Source organism: Ovis canadensis, chromosome 4, assembly GCF_042477335.2.
Source record: "Ovis canadensis isolate MfBH-ARS-UI-01 breed Bighorn chromosome 4, ARS-UI_OviCan_v2, whole genome shotgun sequence".
Taxonomy (NCBI): Eukaryota; Metazoa; Chordata; class Mammalia; order Artiodactyla; family Bovidae; genus Ovis; species Ovis canadensis.
Genome location: NC_091248.1, coordinates 26,416,310 through 26,435,271, shown reverse-complemented (window position 1 = coordinate 26,435,271; position 18,962 = coordinate 26,416,310). Strand labels below are relative to the sequence as shown.

Below are 18,962 nucleotides of genomic sequence, written 5' to 3'. Positions count from 1 at the left end.
AGAAATTTAGGAGGGGTAGAGAATAAACAAAGATATGAAAACTAAGCTCATATAGGTAAAAATTAAACCTAAAATATTTCAGATTCAGAATATTAACTTGCCATTTATATTATGTGATTTCCCAATCTGCATTTCTATAAACCAGAGAACAGATGAAAAGACCTTTCATACACGTATTCCTGAATCTACAGTAATAACCTACCATAAAATGAAACTTATGTGAGTATGTATAAATGCCCCATCAGAAGCAACAGTATAAAAGCTATGGTAGTTTTATCTTAATCATAGAGATTAAATAGAATAGTAGTTTGCTACCTAGGGCTGTAATATTAACACAGTGCTTTATAGCTTAGTTTAACGAGAAATAACATTTATTTAAAAGTTAGTTTCTAATTTTCAGTTTTGTTATGTTAAAAGTATGTCAAACTTATCTTTTTCTGAAATAACTTGTAGAATGCCCAAACTGCAATAATGTTTTTTTATTAAAAAAAAAATATTTTGTAACTTTTTCAAACTGATAATCTGTGGAGCTAATATGTGATTTTAAATCTGTGTTGTTTTATTTCTTTTTGACCTAGCATCCAACTGGTCCATCATAGTGCTATTCAGAAATCTACCAAAGAACTTCGTGACATGTCCAAGAATAGAGAGATAGCATGGCCCCTGTCCACACTTCCTGTATTTCACCCTGTGACTGGAGAAATCCTACCCCCTCTACACACAGACAATTATGAGAGCACCAATATGCCGTTGATGCAAACACAGCAGTAAGTGTCCACTTAGAACTGTCATTATTAATGCATGAATGTATCTGCTTACTGTCTTTCAAGCCCAGAGCTCCTCATTATGGTTGCATTTGTTTGTTTATAACTGGAGGAGAGAAGTACCCAGAGAACACTGATAGTGTAGATCCTAACCGCATGGCAAATACATAAAATTACTTTGAGGAAATTTTTTTTTTTCCTTCACTAATCGAAACAAGATGACATTCACCTTAATGTTAGCACACTGAATGAACTCACATATGCTTGCTCAAAGATGAGTTAATTGTGAAAAGAAAGGCATATTTTAAAGCATAGCAAATTGATTATTTTTTAAAGCTATTATTAGAATTATTTGGTTCTGTTAACCTGTTTTTTAATGTTATTACCAGAGAGCTATTTAATCTAAATTTTTTGCCTCAGGGTTTTTAAGGTTTGGGTTTTTTTTTTTTTAATGATTTGCTTATATATCAAAATGAGTCGTTCCGATTTTGGCTGTAAAGACACTTTATTAGTACAAACCTTCTCTGTTGTGCTAGAAGGACTGTGGTCAGAAAGCTTGGAGGACGCCTTTGTAAGGGGTAGGTGTAGAGGAAATTAGTTGAGGAGACTGCCGGTTGTTCCTGAGAACCCGTTATATATCTAGAAACTCTGTTTTAGTGTAAAGAAATTGTAAGTGAAAGTGTCATTTATTTCGAAGAACATGACTCTTACTCTTTTAAACATATGTTAAAATGGGTTAAATTCAGTTTCCCTAAGGAAGTCCCAGTTTGCTTTTGAGAGTCTTCTCTTTTTCAGTTGACTTTTGTAAATAGAATGAGTATATCTATCCCTCCCACCCCCAACACACAGACATACATACATACAGAGACACTCACACATAGATATTAGGATAGGATATAAAAGTAACCTCTTGCTGGTTAGAGATTTATTTGGACAGCGTATTGGGTACATTTTTACTCTGCAAATGCTTGTTTTACAGCCATGTAAATGACATGTGGTAATTTGAAGATTAAACAGTAATTAAAATAGTGATTAATATGAGTAGTATAGACAGACTATAAATTTGTCAAAAGACTTTGACAGTCTCAAAGCGTTATGAAAGCATGCCTAGCTAGCTCAGTCAGTAGAGCATGAAACCCTTAAAAGTATTATGAATATTTTCCTCGGGTCCTCTAACACTATGCACTTACTGTTGAACAGGCCAAGGTATATATTTGTGTGTACATGTGTGTCTGTACATATGTGTCTGTGAGTAACTGATTCAGTCTATTAGCAGTAGGGAAAATGGCATATATTTAAAAGTTTGAGTTTTGGAAACAATATTCTGTCATTTATATAAATATTAAAGTTTCACAAAATCGAATTGTACTAAATGGGACTGATGGATTTTTATGTCCTCGAATGGTTAGTGGGGTCACTGTGAAACCTCTTTGTCAGGGTTATTAGAAGCCGTTGAGAAAAATCAGGAAATTCAAGAATGTTGAATATTACCGTATTCAAGAATATTGTAATAGTTCACAGTTTTGCAGTCTCTCCTGTCTTTCTTGGATGAAAATTATGAACAGCTTTATCGTTCATTTTTCAAACTGAAAAGAATTGAAGAATTCTTTAAAGTTTCCATTTCTCACATTCTTTCCCTAAGAATGCTAGGAAATGTCAATACCTGTTCTTCAAAGGTTGATAGATATCTTCAAAAAAGAAGCAGTCAAATAAATTTGAGAAACGGGACTTTTTGTTTTTTGATTTAAACTGGGGGAGTTCTCAGAGCCTTCAGGGTGTTGATATGCCCTGTGAATCCATGGGAAAAGGTCAGAAGAACGAAGTTTGGGAATCTTCTACTGACAAAATAACAATGCTGTCAAATGTTAGAAGAGAAGAATATTCATTATAATGAATAGGGGAAATTGAATGTGATTTTACAATAAGTCAGTAAAACTTTAAGGGAGGATAAAAGGCTGGGTCATTTTTTTAGATGTGCTTTCTAACTATTTATGTTGAGAATAAGGATAACTCCTTAAGCTTTATTTTGATTCTCTGTGACTAGGATTTGACAATGTTGCTCCTAATACCCAAGGAAAATAAAATTTCTTATCTAGTTTATAACTAAATGCATCTTCCTGGTCCTTCCATAACCCCATCAAGACTGTCATTGTCTTGATCAGATCTCTCTGTTTGCAAGTGCAATAGATTATTTTATTGAACTTGCAACAGTTGGACCATACATGTGTTTTTAAGTCCAGAAAACCTTTATATTATTCAGATTTCTGCTAATGGAAAAAGTCCATTAACTAGCACTTCTATACAAATAGGGTACATAGATAATTGCTGATGTTCACGATGATGATTCTGAGGCACTGCAAGATCATCAAGCGCGTCTGACTCATCAGAGGAAAATTAAATCACATTTGATGCAGTTTCGGTGTTGAGTGTGTATTATCTTCCTTTTATTCTTGGAAATGGATAATATGTGCATGGTCTCTATGGTAACTCTCTATAAGCCAGAATATGTGATTAACCTCATTTTCCAACCATGCCAGAAAATAGGGAATTTATTGTATCAGGTTCATCACAATTGTCCTTTATGTGAATTCAGTTTTTGCTCCTAACCTGTTTTTGAAGGTTTGTTTCAGCTCAGGTACACACATATATAAATATTTTGGTCATTTGGATCAAACTGAATTCTCAGTGTTAAAATGAGATATTATATTTGATAAGGCATTACAGAACTTGATAACCAGGTATATCCTTGGATGGAGCTGCCTGGTATTTATTAAACTCTTTCTAAAAGGGTGTGAGTTTCATCTTCACATAGGCGTACTAACTGTACTGAATTTATTGTTCATAATGTGGATAGCTACATCATTTTGTATTTATTCTTCAGATTTGACATCAGAAATATTTAGGCATAAGATAGGGTTGCAAGTTTATCTTGACTTCTAAGCAAGGCTCAAGAACATTCAAAGCTTTTCTTCAGAGCTGCACAGAAACCTGTTTGGGTCTTTTAAAGAAGTCAATCTGATGTGTAACGAACCTTGTAACAGTCTAGAGAACGCTGTGTAATGGGAGGCTACCACTGTTATTTATTAATTATACAACCTTCTTTTTGGTAGAATGCTTCATATGACTCCAGACTGGCCCCTTAAATTAGATAGTAAAAAATGTTTAATCATTTGCAGATAATAAAATTGAGACATGGATAAGAGACTTTGAGTTCAGTTCAGTTGCTCAGTCGTGTCCGACTCTTTGCGACCCCATGAATTGCAGCACGCCAGGCCTCCCTGTCCATCACCAACTCCTGGAGTTCACTCAGACTCACGTCCATCGAGTCAGTGATGCCATCCAGCCATCTCATCCTGGGTTGTCCCCTTCTCCTCCTGCCCCCAATCCCTCCCAGCATCAGAGTCTTTCCCAATGAGTCGACTCTGCATCAGGTGGCCAAAGTATTGGAGTTTCAGCTTCAACATCAGTCCTTCCAATGAACACCCAGGACTGATCTCCTTTAGGGTGGACTGGTTGGATCTCCTTGCAGTCCAAGGAACTCTCAAGAGTCTTCTCCAACACCACAGTTCAAAAGCATCAATTCTTTGGCGCTCAGCTTTCTTCACAGTCCAACTCTCACATCCATACATGATCACTGGAAAAACCATAACCTTGACTATTTGTTGGCAAAGTAATGTCTCTGCTTTTCAATACGCTATCTAGGTTGGTCATAACTTTTCTTCTAAGGACTAAGCGTCTTTTAATTTCATGAGATTTTAAATTAGGTCAAAACCAGTCTTGATATCAAGTTAGCAATAGATACTGTGATCATTGACCTCTAGGATTTCTGATTCAGGCTACAGGCAAGGTGATTGAACAGATAGTAGAAAGGGTAACTGGAGCAGGTCCAGAGACAGGGGACTTGCTAGAAAGGAAGTTATTTTCTGTTCCTTCTCCTTTTCAGATTAGAGAGACAGCGCAGACAGACAGTCTTAAAATTATTACATGTAGAAATATAAAGTGTATTTATTTGATATTTGCTAATGTCTTTATTGTTTGTGTGTGTGCTTAGCTGTGTCTGACTCTTTTGCCACCCCGTGGGCTGTAGCCCACCATACTCCTCTGTTCATGGAATTTTCCAGGCAAAAAATACTGGAGTGGTTTGCCATTTTCTTCTCCAGGGGATCTTCCGGACCCAGGGATCAAACCCACATCTCTTGTGTCTCCTGCATTGGCAGGCAGACTTTTTTTTAACCACTTGTACCACCTAGGAAGCCCCAATGTCTTTATTGTTTAATAAACTTTAATTCTGGGATGATTTAAAAGGTACAGAAAAGTTGCAAAGATAATACAGAGTTCACAGAGGTACCCCACCACAGTTCTCCCATTGTTAACATCTTACTGCCCCAGAGACCAATAATGCATGCATGCTGTGTTGCTTCAGTCATGTCCACCTCTTTGCACCTCTTTGTAGCCCACAGGCTCCTCTGTCCATAGAATTCTCCAGGCAAGAATACTGGAGTGGATTGTCATGCCCTCCTCCAGGGCATCTTCCTGACCCTGGGATTCAACCTGCATCTCCTATGTATCCTGCATCGGCAGTCAGATTCTTTACCACTAGCACCAACTGGGAAGCCCAAGAAACCAACATTTCTGCTTTACTATTAACCAGACTTCAGACTGTTTCCCCTCCAGATTTCACTAGTTTTTCCCTCAATGAGCTTTTTCTTCTCCAAGATTCCATCTAGGACACAATAATCGGCATATCTCTTTAGTCTCTTCTGGTGTAGGCAGCCCACTCCAGTACTTTTACCTGGCAAATCCCATGGGCGGAGGAGCCTGGTGGGCTGCAGTCCATGGGGTCGCTAGGAGTCGGACACGACTGAGCCACTTCACCTTTGCTTTTCACTTTCATGCATTGGAGAAGGAAACGGCAACCCACTCCAGTGTTCTTGCCTGGAGAGTCCCAGAGGCGGGGGAGCCTGGTGGGCTGCAGTCCATAGGGCCGCACAGAGTCAGACACAACTGAAGCGACTTAGCAGCAGCAGCAGCTCTAGACAGTGTAGACCCTCCTTGTTTCTCCTGACTTTGACAGTCTTGAGGAGCACTGGCCAGGTCTTCTGTAAAATGTCCCCCATCCTGAAGTATAGTCAGACTTCTTACATCTGTGCTTAATTGCTTGTCTTTGTAGCTTAGTGAATATGTGACCGTTAATAGGAAGAATTTTTTCCACTGAAAGCAGTTCCCTGACTTATTATAATTTATTACTAGAAAGCACACTCTCAAGTAATTCTTACAAGTCAGTTTGCTTTAGGCACTTCCCTGGTGGTCCATGGTTAAGATCCCCCCTTCCCGTGCAAGGGGTGCAGGTTTGATCCCTGGTTGGGAAGCTGAGATCCCACATGCCTCTTGGCTAGACAACCAAAGCATAAAACAGAAGCAATGTTGTGGCAAATTCAATAAAGACTTTAAAAACTGTGCACATTAAAAAAAAAAAAACTTAAAAATAAGAGTAAATTATCTTTGCCCAAAGAATCATTGTTGTGATTAGATGTTATGTTTCTTACCAAAGACATAATATCAAAAATATAATATAGTTTTAACTGCTGTGTGAAGAACCTGCCTGCCAATGCAGGAGACGTAAGAGACGCAGGTTCAATCCCTGGGTCAGGAAGATCCCCTGGAGGAGGGCATGGCAACCCACTCCAGCATTCTTGTCTGGAGAATTCCATGGACAGGGGAGCCTGGCGGGCTACATGCGGTCCATAGAGTTGCCAAGAGTCAGACACAACTGACGTGACTTAACACACACTATGTATCTCAAAGATAAGCTTTTATATTAATTTAAATTATGAGCTTCCCTGGTGACTCAGATGATAAAGAATCTGCCTGAAATGCAAGAGACCCGGTTTCAATCCCTAGGTCAGGAAGATCCCCTGCAGAAGGGAATGGCAACCCACTCCAGTATTCTTGCCTGGGAAATCCCTGGACAGAAGAGCCTGGCAGGCTGCGGTCCATGGGGATCACAAAGAGTCAGACATGACTGAGCGACTAACACACAGTAATTTACATTAAGAAAGTCAAATTCCAAGGCATAGGATTTTAGGTCCTAAAAGGACTATTGAGAGATAATCTAGCCTGGTTATTCCCAAAGCAAGTTTCAGGCCACGCTCCCCTGTGAGGCTTTAACAATACAGATCCCAGGACCCTGCTTTCTAGGGTGTATGTATTATGGTGGAGCAGGAAAAATAAAATTGAGAATCCCAGCTTTAAAATATTTAAAGAGCAGGATTCAGGTTTTCTGGTATTTCTGCTGAGGGTGGTGGGAGGGGGAACAGTTTTTCCTACTTCCCCTTGAGGGGTCTGTTCCAAAGAAAATGTGGCAGTCTAGACTGTTGGGCTTCATGAGTTTATTATGCCCATCAGCCTCTCTGCTTTCACACTCCCTTAAATTGTAGAAGGGGATGGTGTGGAGAAGTGAGAGGTGAGTGATGACTAGAAAATGATGTCTTAATGGGACAGAGAAATGGTAAACCTGTAAAGGATAAAAACCACCCAGGAAATTGTACTCACTTTCCATTTTTATGGACAGCATTGACCAGAGGCTCCCCAATTTTCAATTTTCTAAAAAATGATTTATTCTTAAATTTATAATGTATAATGCGGTCTTTTTTGGGGTAGATCTGACTCCTCATTATTTTTTTCTTATACCGACATCAATATCAGTTGATTTTTCCTGCATGGGAGGCATATTCAATGAGGAGTTTATGTAAGGAATGATAAGGGAAGGTAACCCAAACATTTTCCAGGAAGATTTTACTTGGCTATACCAAAATCTTCCTTATTCATTATGCTAAACATAACACTTAATCCAGGGTGATTGGGTCTCCCTCAAAACAGGAAGTAGGTTGTGTTTAATCTTTTACAAATTAACAGTATAAAAGTAGAATTAAGTCTTCTAATTATAGATATTTAGTAACTAATCATTTTGCTTAAAGTATTTTTCCATTTGTCTTCCCTTGGATAATAGTGAGAACCAACTTCATGGTAAAATTCCATAAATAAAAAATTAGGTTTCAATAAAAGTTATTATCAGTTGGAGAGACTTTCTGGAGATGAAGGTAATTTCTTGTTGACAAGAAGTGTCAAGCAGCCAAGGATATGTCAGAGCCATTGACTTTTTAAAAAATTCAGCAAGGAAACACTAAAAGCAATAAGTATATCTCTCTGATGGATTTTGGTTCTAGTGATTTTGACTCCATTCTAAACTTGTGGTAGACTTGCTTTTGGCTTTATAAAAGTAGGAGGGAAAAACCTACAATAAACAAATATCTCCTTCTTTATATTGCATGTTTATTCTACATTGATTTTAACTAAAATTAGATCTTGAAATTTAAAATTGTGGTGATGTTTCCAATTTCTTTGTGTCCTTCCTTCTTTGAGCCAAATAATGACTTGATTCCTTAGTAAAAGTAGTCATAGGACCCAAATCAGCATTTCTGTAGAAAAGAATTTGTAGAAAATTTAAGGTTTGATAATACCACTTTTTGTTGATAATTGAGAAATGCCCAAGATGTTATTATTTCTTATTGTTAAATGAATCCATACTAATTCACAAGAGAACTGTTTTATGTTCCCCATAACTAAACTGCTGTCATTTGTTTTCAACTCTGGCACAGATTCTGTGGCTTTTATAGAAATCACTTAACCTTTCTTTGCTCTGGGTCTTCAAGCACGTGGGAATATAATGAGTTGATAATCATCAACCTTACTCATAGAATAACTCAATGGGGTATCCAAGAACATCAAATTATCTTAAAATGGTTATACAAATAATAAATGATTGTGGACTCCCCCTAAATCACTTATTTGTTAATTTGCAAGTTATTACCTTTGCTATCTTAAAGGATAGAGTTTGTGCAATAGCTAATTTACATAATTTTCTATTTAAATGCCTGTAATTAATGGTAAAAATAGAAAATAATTAATGCTAATAATTCAGAGAATTACAGTTTTTGTAAATCTTTTCTCTACATAATTCAGTTTACCCATAATAATCTTTCTGTTAGTCCTTTAATAACTTAATTATTCTAAATAGTCTTATGACTTTAAAAGGTCCTTTCTTTGAAGGATTATAAGACTTCTATTTGAAGTCAGACCCCACTCTCCTGTCTAATTGCCTTTAGCAACCTGCTTTTACCAAAGATGAAAACGTTTCCATTTTCTTACTGCAGTCTCTGCTCAGCTATAGCAAAGTCAGGAGTGGGCATTTTTTTTAGTATGCCTTAAGCAGCCCTCTTATGAGGTACCTCCCTTCAGCCTTTAAATGAAATACGTACTTCAGATATGCCCATCATAGGTATATTAACACTCACAGGCTCACATGTAGCCACAGGTTTGGACAACCGCAAAATCAGTTATGTGTGTACACCTTGGAGACAGAGGATGTTGAATCTCCACAAATTTTTGGTTGAGCACCTTTTTGTACACACCGTGCTTATATATATGCAACTCATGTAAGTTTCCGTTGAAGTTGCAAGGAGCATATGTACATCGCTAACCAGCTGGGACACACACTGCAAACACTTTTAAATCTCTAAACCAGCGTAGCACACACAATCGCTCATGCTTCTCTGAATGCTGTGCTTATTTGTGCGTGGCACTTCTCTTCGAACCTAACCAAGCCCATAGCTGTTTAGAAAGTTGTAGCAGAAGAGGGGGAAAAAATGATGGCTAGAGAAGACATTACAGGGCATAGACTGACTCTGATCTATGGCTTGAAAACTGTGTTCCACAGAAGGGTGAGAGGGCTGACCAGTGAGTGGGGTGGGAGTGGGGGGCAGCCACGTCATTCACAGCTTGATTTTTGAGTTTGGTTATCTTTATCTAGGGTTTTTGAGAGACTTTCTTTGTCCTATTTGGTGTCTCTGTTTTGTCAAAATGTATTGATTTAATCCATCAATAGGCTAAATAGAGCTAAAGATGATAGGAAATGAGGACGAGAGAGTGTGTGTGTGTATAAGGTATATTGTATTTGTTTCTAATATAGAATAGACCCAAAGTTAGTTGTACCTGAGATGTTAAAACAAAACTCTTGTTTCCCCTTGAAGGGGCAAATATCCCCTTCCCAAATGCCAGTGAAATTCCATTTTTGACTTTGGTAGTAAAGGTGTTTGTTTTTCCATCCTTAAATCTATAACTTAATGTCCTTTCCGGGATTTGTAAATTCATCTTTTTGCTTTTGTGATCAAAGGCACTACAAATACATTTTGAGAAGTACTGAAAGAATAGGCAAAGGAAAACACTCCCTGAGACCTCCCAAGGATTAATAGGGCTGATAGGTAATAGCAAAAAAAAAAAAAAAAAGAATGTGATTATTGAGATGAATTATAAACTAACTACTTCAAACTGAATTCAATTTGATTTTATTTCCTTAACCATCTCTTTTAAATAGAATTGAAATTTTTAAAAAAAAATCACTGGAAGTCATTAACATTCCTATGGATTAGTTTAAGAGTTTAAACAATGTTTAACTAGCATGTACTGTTTTCCAGTTTAGGTCCTTATATTTGGAGCATAATATTTGCCTGGCTGAAATGATTCAGATCAATGGTTTTCAAACTCTGTTTCTTGGAGGTTTCTTTAAAATGCCTTAGGGGCCAGCATGAGAGGCAAAGGAAACAAAGGAGGCGGCATTCCTGGCTCCCTTGTTTCAACCCAGGCAACCTCACATTTATCTCTTTTGTACATCAAGAGTTCTGCTTAGGATTTCAATTAAAAGGAATTCCATTCCTGAAGAGAAACAAAAAACCTTGAAAATCCCTGGCTTAGATCAGGCCCTATTCTCTTGCAAGATTGAGTGCGAGAATTTCTTCTACACAGAATCTAAATTGTACATTTTTGTAAACTACTTCTCATATCAAAATATGAAAATGAGTGGGTGAATGTGTGTCCGTGAACATGTACGTCCTATGAATCTTTTTAAGTATCTTCATTTTTGTATGTGTTCATTCAAACATTGTATGCTTCCTGCTAGGGGTGCTATACAAAATAGGAACATTCTCACTGTTAAGGCACTTTGGGGCAATTAAATATTAAGTGGGGAGAAATACAATGACAACATCAGGATGAAAGCGTGCTGAATGGTAACCTAATTGGGGAAGAAATGCTTGGAGAGGAAGGAGGCATAGAAGAGCGGGTACTTGAGATGTTACTTTATAAATTAAAACTAATAAGTTAAATATTTTAATTAACATTCCTCGTGGGATACTTTAAATTATGGGAGTAACAAGAGGCCACTGTAACAAATTTTGGGTTGAGTTTGCAAGGATAAATGCAGGCTAGTTGGTGGCAAGAGGTAACAGAGGCCGTGGTGGTGGTGGTTTCATTTCAAGCAGTGCAGGGGGGGCTCCATATAGGAGCTAGATATATTGGGTTGGACTTGTGTACCACACTAAGAAACCTGAAACTTAATTCACAGGTAGGAATAAGGAAATGACGAGATGCGTTCATTTGAATGGCATAGTCAGATTTGTGCCTTGGAAGATTGTCTGGCTGCAGCGTGCACAGTAAATGATAAGGAGGCAAGAATGGGAATGAGGAAACGATGCAGACCAGTGCAAAAATCCAAATGAGAAATGGTGATGGCTTCCATCAAGGCTAGAGATGGGGAAGATGTGAACAGACTCACAGGGGACTGAGGAGACTCATGAAGGGTTCCTAAGTGATTGGATTTGGGGCTGAATGAGGGGGAGAGTCAGTGAAGATTTCTGTGCTTTTGACTTGTCCAGTTGGTGGATAGCCAGTGTCATTTCCTGGGAGTTGGATGGAGGAGCACGGATTTGGCACAGTGATTGAAGGTGGTGATACATGTTGTTCTGTGAGTGTGTACATGTGATCTAGACCTGGATCTGAACATGTACAGGTTATAGGCACATGGCCAGGAGTCCCTGTGTTCATGTCTTTATCTACCACTTCCTAGCTGTGTAGCCTTGGACCTCAGCCTCCTTCCTCATCTGTAAATTGGGAAAAATAATATTGATACCTACCTCCTTGTGTTCTTATGAGATAGAGTTTAACAGGTAATAGAAACTCCTTGAGTCTTATCAAATATTGTTATTATTCCTCTTTCTCAGACCTCGGTTTCCTCATCCATAAACTTGTGAGGGTTGGGGGACCATGTTTGTGCTGGATTAAATGATTTCTGGGGTCCTTTCTAGCTATAAAGTTTTTCATTCTAATGTGTCTGCTCTCTGTTTACATGTGTGTGAATAAAAACAGTTTTACTAAAAAATGTTAATCATTTCTAGGAACTTGCCACATCAGACTCAAATTCCCCAACAGCAGACTACAGGTGAGTACTAAAAATAGTAAGCTGATGTTTATGAATGAAGCTAATAGATTAAAAGATTGTTTTAGTAGTAGATAATTTATGAAGCTTTAGCTTTACCAAGTAAGACAAAACAGTTGTGTCATTCTTAAATCAGAGTTAGAACCTCAGGATAATAGCTTAGATTATTGCATAGATCGGCATCAGAGTGATAAACACAGAGTAAATGGTCTTAAAGCAAAAGCATCCATGGAGGTCCTGTCTAATTAAGGAAGACTGAATAAGATCCCCTTCCTTCAGCGAAGCTCCCTATTCTTCCCCTTGGTATGAAAGATTCTTAGCTTGGATGCTTCCAGGATTTGTCTCAGTAAGTGAGCAGCTTGAAACTGACTCTTACAAAAGAAAACCATTGTGACTAATCAGTGAGGCTTCAGGGGGATAAAGGAGAAATGGTTGGCCTGGTTTTAATGCAGCTTTAAAAAGCTGTTATAACATGACCAATAACAAGATGGCGGACAATCCTCCCTGTTTCCCTAAGACTTGCTTTCTTTAAGTTTATTTCTTTCAAGTGTCCCTAAAAATTTTCCACAGCCAATTATTTCATTCATCTCTGTACCAAGTAGATAACTTATTCATGATTGTCTTCTAATTAGCGGTTGATTCCTAGTTCTGATTGCCAAGCAACCAGTAATGCCTTTGTAGCTCTTTTGGAAAAGCAAGAGAAGTTTTAAAACTGTAAGTTGGATGTGGAATTCTGAGTATGAATGGTGGTATTGTGGTGGGGAAGCTATTAAGTAAGTCTCGTTAGAACTTTAGGCACATATAGAAAATCTGTGCATATTTCCATTCAAAAAATTATCTTCTCTGTTAATGCTTTCGGGAATTTAAGGAGATTTTCATTTGACAACTTTTCAAAGATTTGAGGCAAGTATAATGAAGTTGTTCATCAGATTTTAAGTATGAGATAACGTTTATACGAATTTTCCCCACAGTTTTGATTGCTGTGTTTTAATTAAATGTTAACATGTTTCAACAAGACTGTTCAATATATTGATGCAGTGATTCTTGTGTGAGCATTCAGGTGATTGATGAAGGAACAAACTGGTATAAATGTCTAAAGAGCAAAGAAATAAATGACTCCATACTACCACTAAGTTCATGACTTTTTTTCGGAGAGATAAAATTTTAAAAGGGTATTTCTACCATGAAAATGCTAGAACTTCTTCCTCATAGGCTTCAATCTCTCCTAAGATGTTCTTCTGCTATTTCTTAATTATTTCAGACAAGGAATGAAGGAAGACAATATCTAGAAAAATAGTCAATAGTTCTTTTGAATATATAAAAAAATCTAGATTTTACTTCTCTCCCCTCCCATTGGGGGAAATAAGGAAACCTAAGTATGTGATGTTAGAGAGATTTGTTTAATAGTTATATACATTTTTAGCAAGTAGACTTATTAGCTTGCTATGTTTTAGTAATAGGCACCATTTCCAAATAAAAAGACAGTTTATGCCTGAGCAAGTGTTATAAGAGCCAGTGAATTTCCCTAGGGGGATTTTAGGTTGTTCAGCCTAATTTTCTAAGTTATTTTTCTAAAACAGGTTTTGGGAAACAAGCATTTTGCTTGAGTCAGGAAAGCTTTCATCTCCTTTTTAGTTAACACGGTAGCCTATTACCTTCTTGTTTTCTTACATTTTTCTGTAATTTGGGGTATATTATTGCACCATCTCTTCTTGGTTATTTTTGACTTGTTCTCATTTTCAGTGAGTCCCCAAAGTACCTAAATACTAAAGGGAGAGAAACCACCCTAGCATCTTTTATAATTATGATAGATTGTTGTGTTTCTTCCTCGGATAAATATAACACCAAATAGACTTGTGACTCCTGGAGAGAAGAGCTAAATGGGCATGTTACACTCCTTACTCCCTTTCTGTTCATTTGGATGAAAAAACAAAGTTTGTTCCCCAATTTTATTCCATTCTGTGTGCACATGCATAGATTCAGTGCTATGGATGTGTCAAAATTCTCATGGCACAGCTTTCCTGTCCGTCCGCATTCTGGTTATCTTAGTATCACAAGGAGGCAACAACATTTGTGCAGGGTTTACATAATTTGCTTTTTGCAAGTACCTCAAAGCATTATGTTGGTATCACAGTTTTCTTTATGAAGGTAATTTAAGCACAGTGTTTGTCTCTTGGATACCAAGATATTTTATTTGAGCTTCCTCTATGGAATTTGCCAATGGAGAGTGTATTTTGAAGTTTGTTTTCTTTAGTTAGTTGTTTTCTCTTAAAAGATCATCAGAACTTTAAGAAATGAACTGACTGCTGGGGTTGTAATCCTGCACTTAAGCGCTAGCTCAGATAATAGAGCAGTTAAGAGCTGACAGTGAGTAGTACTACCATTTAGACCAGCCCAAGCCATCAGTTCTGATGTCCCTTCAGATTCTCTCATTTTCTCTGTCCTTTCTACCCACATGATTTTTTCTAAAGAGACGCGATTAAACGATGCAGTCATACATCTCATAGTCAGAACTCATTCTTTTTGTTTATTGTGGGAGGAATTTTCAGACCATGCCTTTTGAGAAATATAAAACATTATAACTTTGACCCAAGAGTGAAAGTCGTTCAGTAGTGTCTGACTCTGCGACCCCATGGACTATACAGTCCATGGAATTCTCTAGGATAGAATACAAGAGTGGGGGGAGCCTTTTCCTTCTCCAAGAAGGAGAGGACTAATTTAGACTTTGCTCTTTTTTGTTGTTGTTGTTGAAAACCAAATGCAAAGAAATAACGCAACATAATTATGTTAAGAAGATAGAAAATTACGCCTTGCCATAATTTGTTTTGCTCAAAGTCTAAAAGTTGTCCATGTCTAACTCACACTCATATTCATTCTTACGTATTGCAGGTAAATGGTATTCCTGAAGAAAGAAAACTAACCGAAGCAATGAATTTATAATCAGACGATATAGCACTTTTGCGTGTGTGAGTGCCCAGTCACTCAGTTGTGTCCAACTCTTTGGGACCCCATGGAATGTAGCCCACCAGGTTCCTCTGTCCATGGGGTTTTCCAGGCAAGATTGCTGGAGTGGGTTACTATACCCTCCTCTAGGAAATCTTCCTGACCCAGGAACTGAACCCGTATCTCCTGCATTGCAAGTGGATTCTTTACCACTTAAGCCACCTGGGAAGTCTTAATATAGCACTTTTATTTTTTTTCTCTCTTCCAATAATGCATGAGCTTTTCTGACATATGGTATGCATGTTGACAGTATTAAGTATATACCAAATAATATACAGTATAACATTCATTTTACTAATTTTTTTTGTACTTAAGGCATTTTTGACAATTTGTAAAACATTGATGACTTTATATTTGTTACGATAAAAAGTGATCTTTAAAATAAATATTATTAATGAAGTCTGATGTGTGGCAAAATTTACTTCAGAAACTATTTGATTGCCTCCTGTGTGGTAGGAATCTTTTATTGCTAGGAACAGGTTCACCTATTTATTCTTTATTTAATGAGATTTTTATTAAGCACTTCCTGTAATATATAAATATATGCTCTTGTGTTCCAAGTGAGTAACACATTTACTTAAATAGCATTGTGGCCTGTAAAGCTTATTCTTTTATATACTGCTTCTTGGAGTGTTTAGGGTAAATGTGGTTCTTTGGATCTGACAGTTCAGATCTACAGTTCATGAAGGGCTGCCCAGACTGCATATTTACCCTGACTCTATAATCACCTATTTGGTTTTAGAAGCATGCCAAGAGTTGCTCAAAAAGAGAACAGTTGCCTGCTGCTGCTGATGACATGAATTAGCTCCAAAACTCCAGGATCTCCTGTGGTAACACTAAAGGCTTAGCAGAGTGTCTTTATAACATATTGGCCTGCTTCATGCATTGTGGACACTATTCAGACCAGTGTGTCCATCAGACAAGCTCAGAGGCTGTCTGGGAAACCTTGTGGTCTAGACCATCTGGAAAATCTTCTCTTAATCTGCTCTGGGCAGATTTCTGTATTACCTATTAATTAATTGCTCAGAGTACACAAATGCTGTGTAAATCTGATTCCAGAATCCAAAAAGATTCCCTGTCAGTGTTGTGTGCAACGACTTGTCTTCCACTTAGGGGGACATACTCTATCATGTCCTTGACATTGAAGGTTCTCCTCCCAAGCACTCCTTCCTGGGACTTAACAGAGAATGTGGTGGTGGTGGTTTAGTCACGAATCATGTCTGACTCTTAGAACTCTATATGGACTATAGCCTGCCAGGCTACTCTGCCCATGGGATTTTCCAGGCAAGAATGCTGGAGTGGATTGCCATTTCCTTCTCCAGGAGATTTTTCCTACCCAGGGACTGAACCTGCATCTCCTCTGTCCCCTTCATTGGCAAGTGGATTCTTTACTGCTAGCACCACCTGGGAAGCCCTGAACACTCATGAGTCAGCTACAGCTTGTGTTAGTTATCCCTCCAGTGGCTGGCGAAAGGGTAAGGTACATAAGGTTGAGTGTTCTCCACAATCTAATGGACAGAAAAAGGCAGGAATGGTATCTTATTCACATTTCACAGAATTAAAATGTTACTTATGTTTTATTGAAACCTTACCACGTTATTAATAAATCTCATGTCTTAAAAGGTTGTACATGGGCAACAAGGATTTCCCTGGTTAGATCATCTCACTTTACGTTCCATTAATAGGCTGCAGTTCATCGTAGGTAATTTATCACGTAGTTTTCGTATTGATGTTTATATTTGTTAATATCGTGGCAGCGATGGTGGCGTGCTGCTTGGATCTTCTTTCAGGAAAGAGTTTGCCATTCAGCTGCTAGGAGAATGGTTAGCTGAGAGCTTCCAGTTGTTAGCACCTTCAGGATCCGCTTTTGGCCTTTGAAAAAAGGCAGAGCCTTCCTGGGCAGCTGCCCTCCAGCAATGACTGAGCATGGTCTGAGTCCTAGGGCCTGGTGTGTGTGTTTGTGTATGTGTGTGTGTGTGTGTGTGTGTGCACGCTCAGTCATGTCTGACTCTTTGTGACCCCATAGACTGTTGCCTGCCGGGCTCCTCTGTCCATGGGATTCTCCAGGCAAGAAAGCTGGAGCGGGAATCTTTATTTTGGAGCTTGCTGTTGGATTAGCGGTCAGATGTGTGTTGTCAGATGCGCTCCTTCCTAATCCTGCTTCCTCTCCACTCCCTTTCCTTTGAGAGCTGTCAGATTCCCATCATTGGGTTGAAGATTTTCCCTGAGGCTGAAGATTTTCCTTGCCCAGTTCTGCTTCCATCCCCTCTTAACTGTCACAGCTTTGGTCCTAATAAACATTTGAACTTGGAATTCTGTTTCAACATCTACTTTCCAGAGGCTCCAACTGATCATTATAATACTTCTTTACATTCCCAATCACAAATGTGGATCAACGGTTCAAAAATGGCTCACTGAAGAAAAAAAGTGATAAAAAAACAAGCACCTTATGCCAATATACACACACTATAATTCAAAACAATGCCGTGAACGTAAGAAATGATTAGGGCTCCCATTGAAAATATAGGCTATAAGTCTCTAAATACTGGAATACATGATTTTTGGTGTGGATTTTACATCAAAGAAGCCCAAACAGAAAAGTGCCAGCCTTAAAAGTGGATTTTATTGGGTCAGAAATCTGTTCCCTAGTACCTCAATAACTAGTTTGTGGTCTGTTTTGACTAATGTCTATTTTTGCATCTTTTTCAAATAATACATAATCCCTTTTTAATAAACCAATTGGGAATGAAACTGATTGAATTTATAGATAAATTCAACACAGAAGTAGTGAATTAGCTTGGTTCTCCCCAGAACAGACCATTCATTTTAGGAGGTAATCCCAGGAAGCCAGAGTATAGAAGCAGAAAGGGTGAGATTAGGAAGACAATCAAGGGTATGTCATTGAATCTGGCTATTCTCCTGGAAAGCATAACTCAGTCCTACTGGGATCCTCTAGTGAACTGTGTAGTGTGAACCTCGGAATTTTCCCGCCACATGACAGAAGGTTTAGACTTTTCATTCACTGAATCACCATCTTGTAGTTGAGTTGCTCGGGAGGGGCATTAACTCCCCTGCACTGGTGGGCTCTGGCTGGGTGAGATGCTGGTGCTCTGGAGAAAAACCTGGGGCAGAGCAGCTCAGAGATGCTATGGACACTGGAGGTGAGAAACTCAGAAAGCTGAATGAGCTTTTAGCAAAATGTCTTGATCAAGGATTGTTGACAGTCAGGGTTTAAAGGCAGCTATTATCACTAGTACTTATTAGCTGACACTTCAGTCCACAGTCTTGTACGACATGCCAATTAACTTGTGGTATACATGAGAGTGAGAAGGGGACGACCGAGGATGAGATGGCTGGATGGCATCACTGACTCAATGGACGTGAGTCTGAGTGAACTCTGGGAGTTGGTGATGGACAGGGAGGCCTGGCGTGCTGCGATTCATGGGGTCGCAAAGAGTCGGACAGGACTGAGCGACTGAACTGAACTGATACATGAGAGTCATATGTAAGGGAGAATTGCCTGATCAGGTTTTGCTCTATCTTTGAGGTCTCATGCCTCGATTTTCATGTAGGATTGATTTTCATGTAGAGAAGAGATTACGTTGTGAATTGTGTTGATGTAACAAACATATCCCTGAAATCAGTGTCTTAACACTGTGAAAGTTTACCGTTCAGTCACATCAGAGCCCACCACCCCTATGTCAGCCTTCTTCCATGCATGTATGATTTGGAACATGTGATATCCAGGACTTCTACAGACTAGGAAATTAAAGCCGAAAGGTCTCGTGGATTGTAAGAGATGGGCTTCGAAATGGCTTCTATCCCTCTTATCTGTATTCTGCTGGCTGCTAATATCTTATTACCCA

The 18,962-nt window shown here is 38.4% G+C and overlaps 1 protein-coding gene across 3 annotated transcripts in view; it reads left to right on the top strand.

Annotated features, from left to right (window-relative positions):
• SGCE (sarcoglycan epsilon) overlaps positions 1-15,495 on the top strand; it is a 67,923-nt gene extending 52,428 nt beyond the window's left edge. For 2 of the 3 annotated variants that reach the window (XM_069587432.1, XM_069587431.1), the window contains 3 exons: positions 579-767; positions 12,053-12,096; positions 14,983-15,495. In XM_069587432.1, coding sequence (XP_069443533.1) covers positions 579-767; positions 12,053-12,096; positions 14,983-14,999 — 250 coding nt within the window. In that variant the 3' untranslated portion in view covers positions 15,000-15,495. Of the gene's footprint in view, positions 1-578; positions 772-12,052; positions 12,097-14,982 lie in introns of those variants that run through there. The other variant, XM_070292379.1, reaches the window with a different exon arrangement.
• Positions 15,496-18,962: the final 3,467 nt, after the last annotated feature.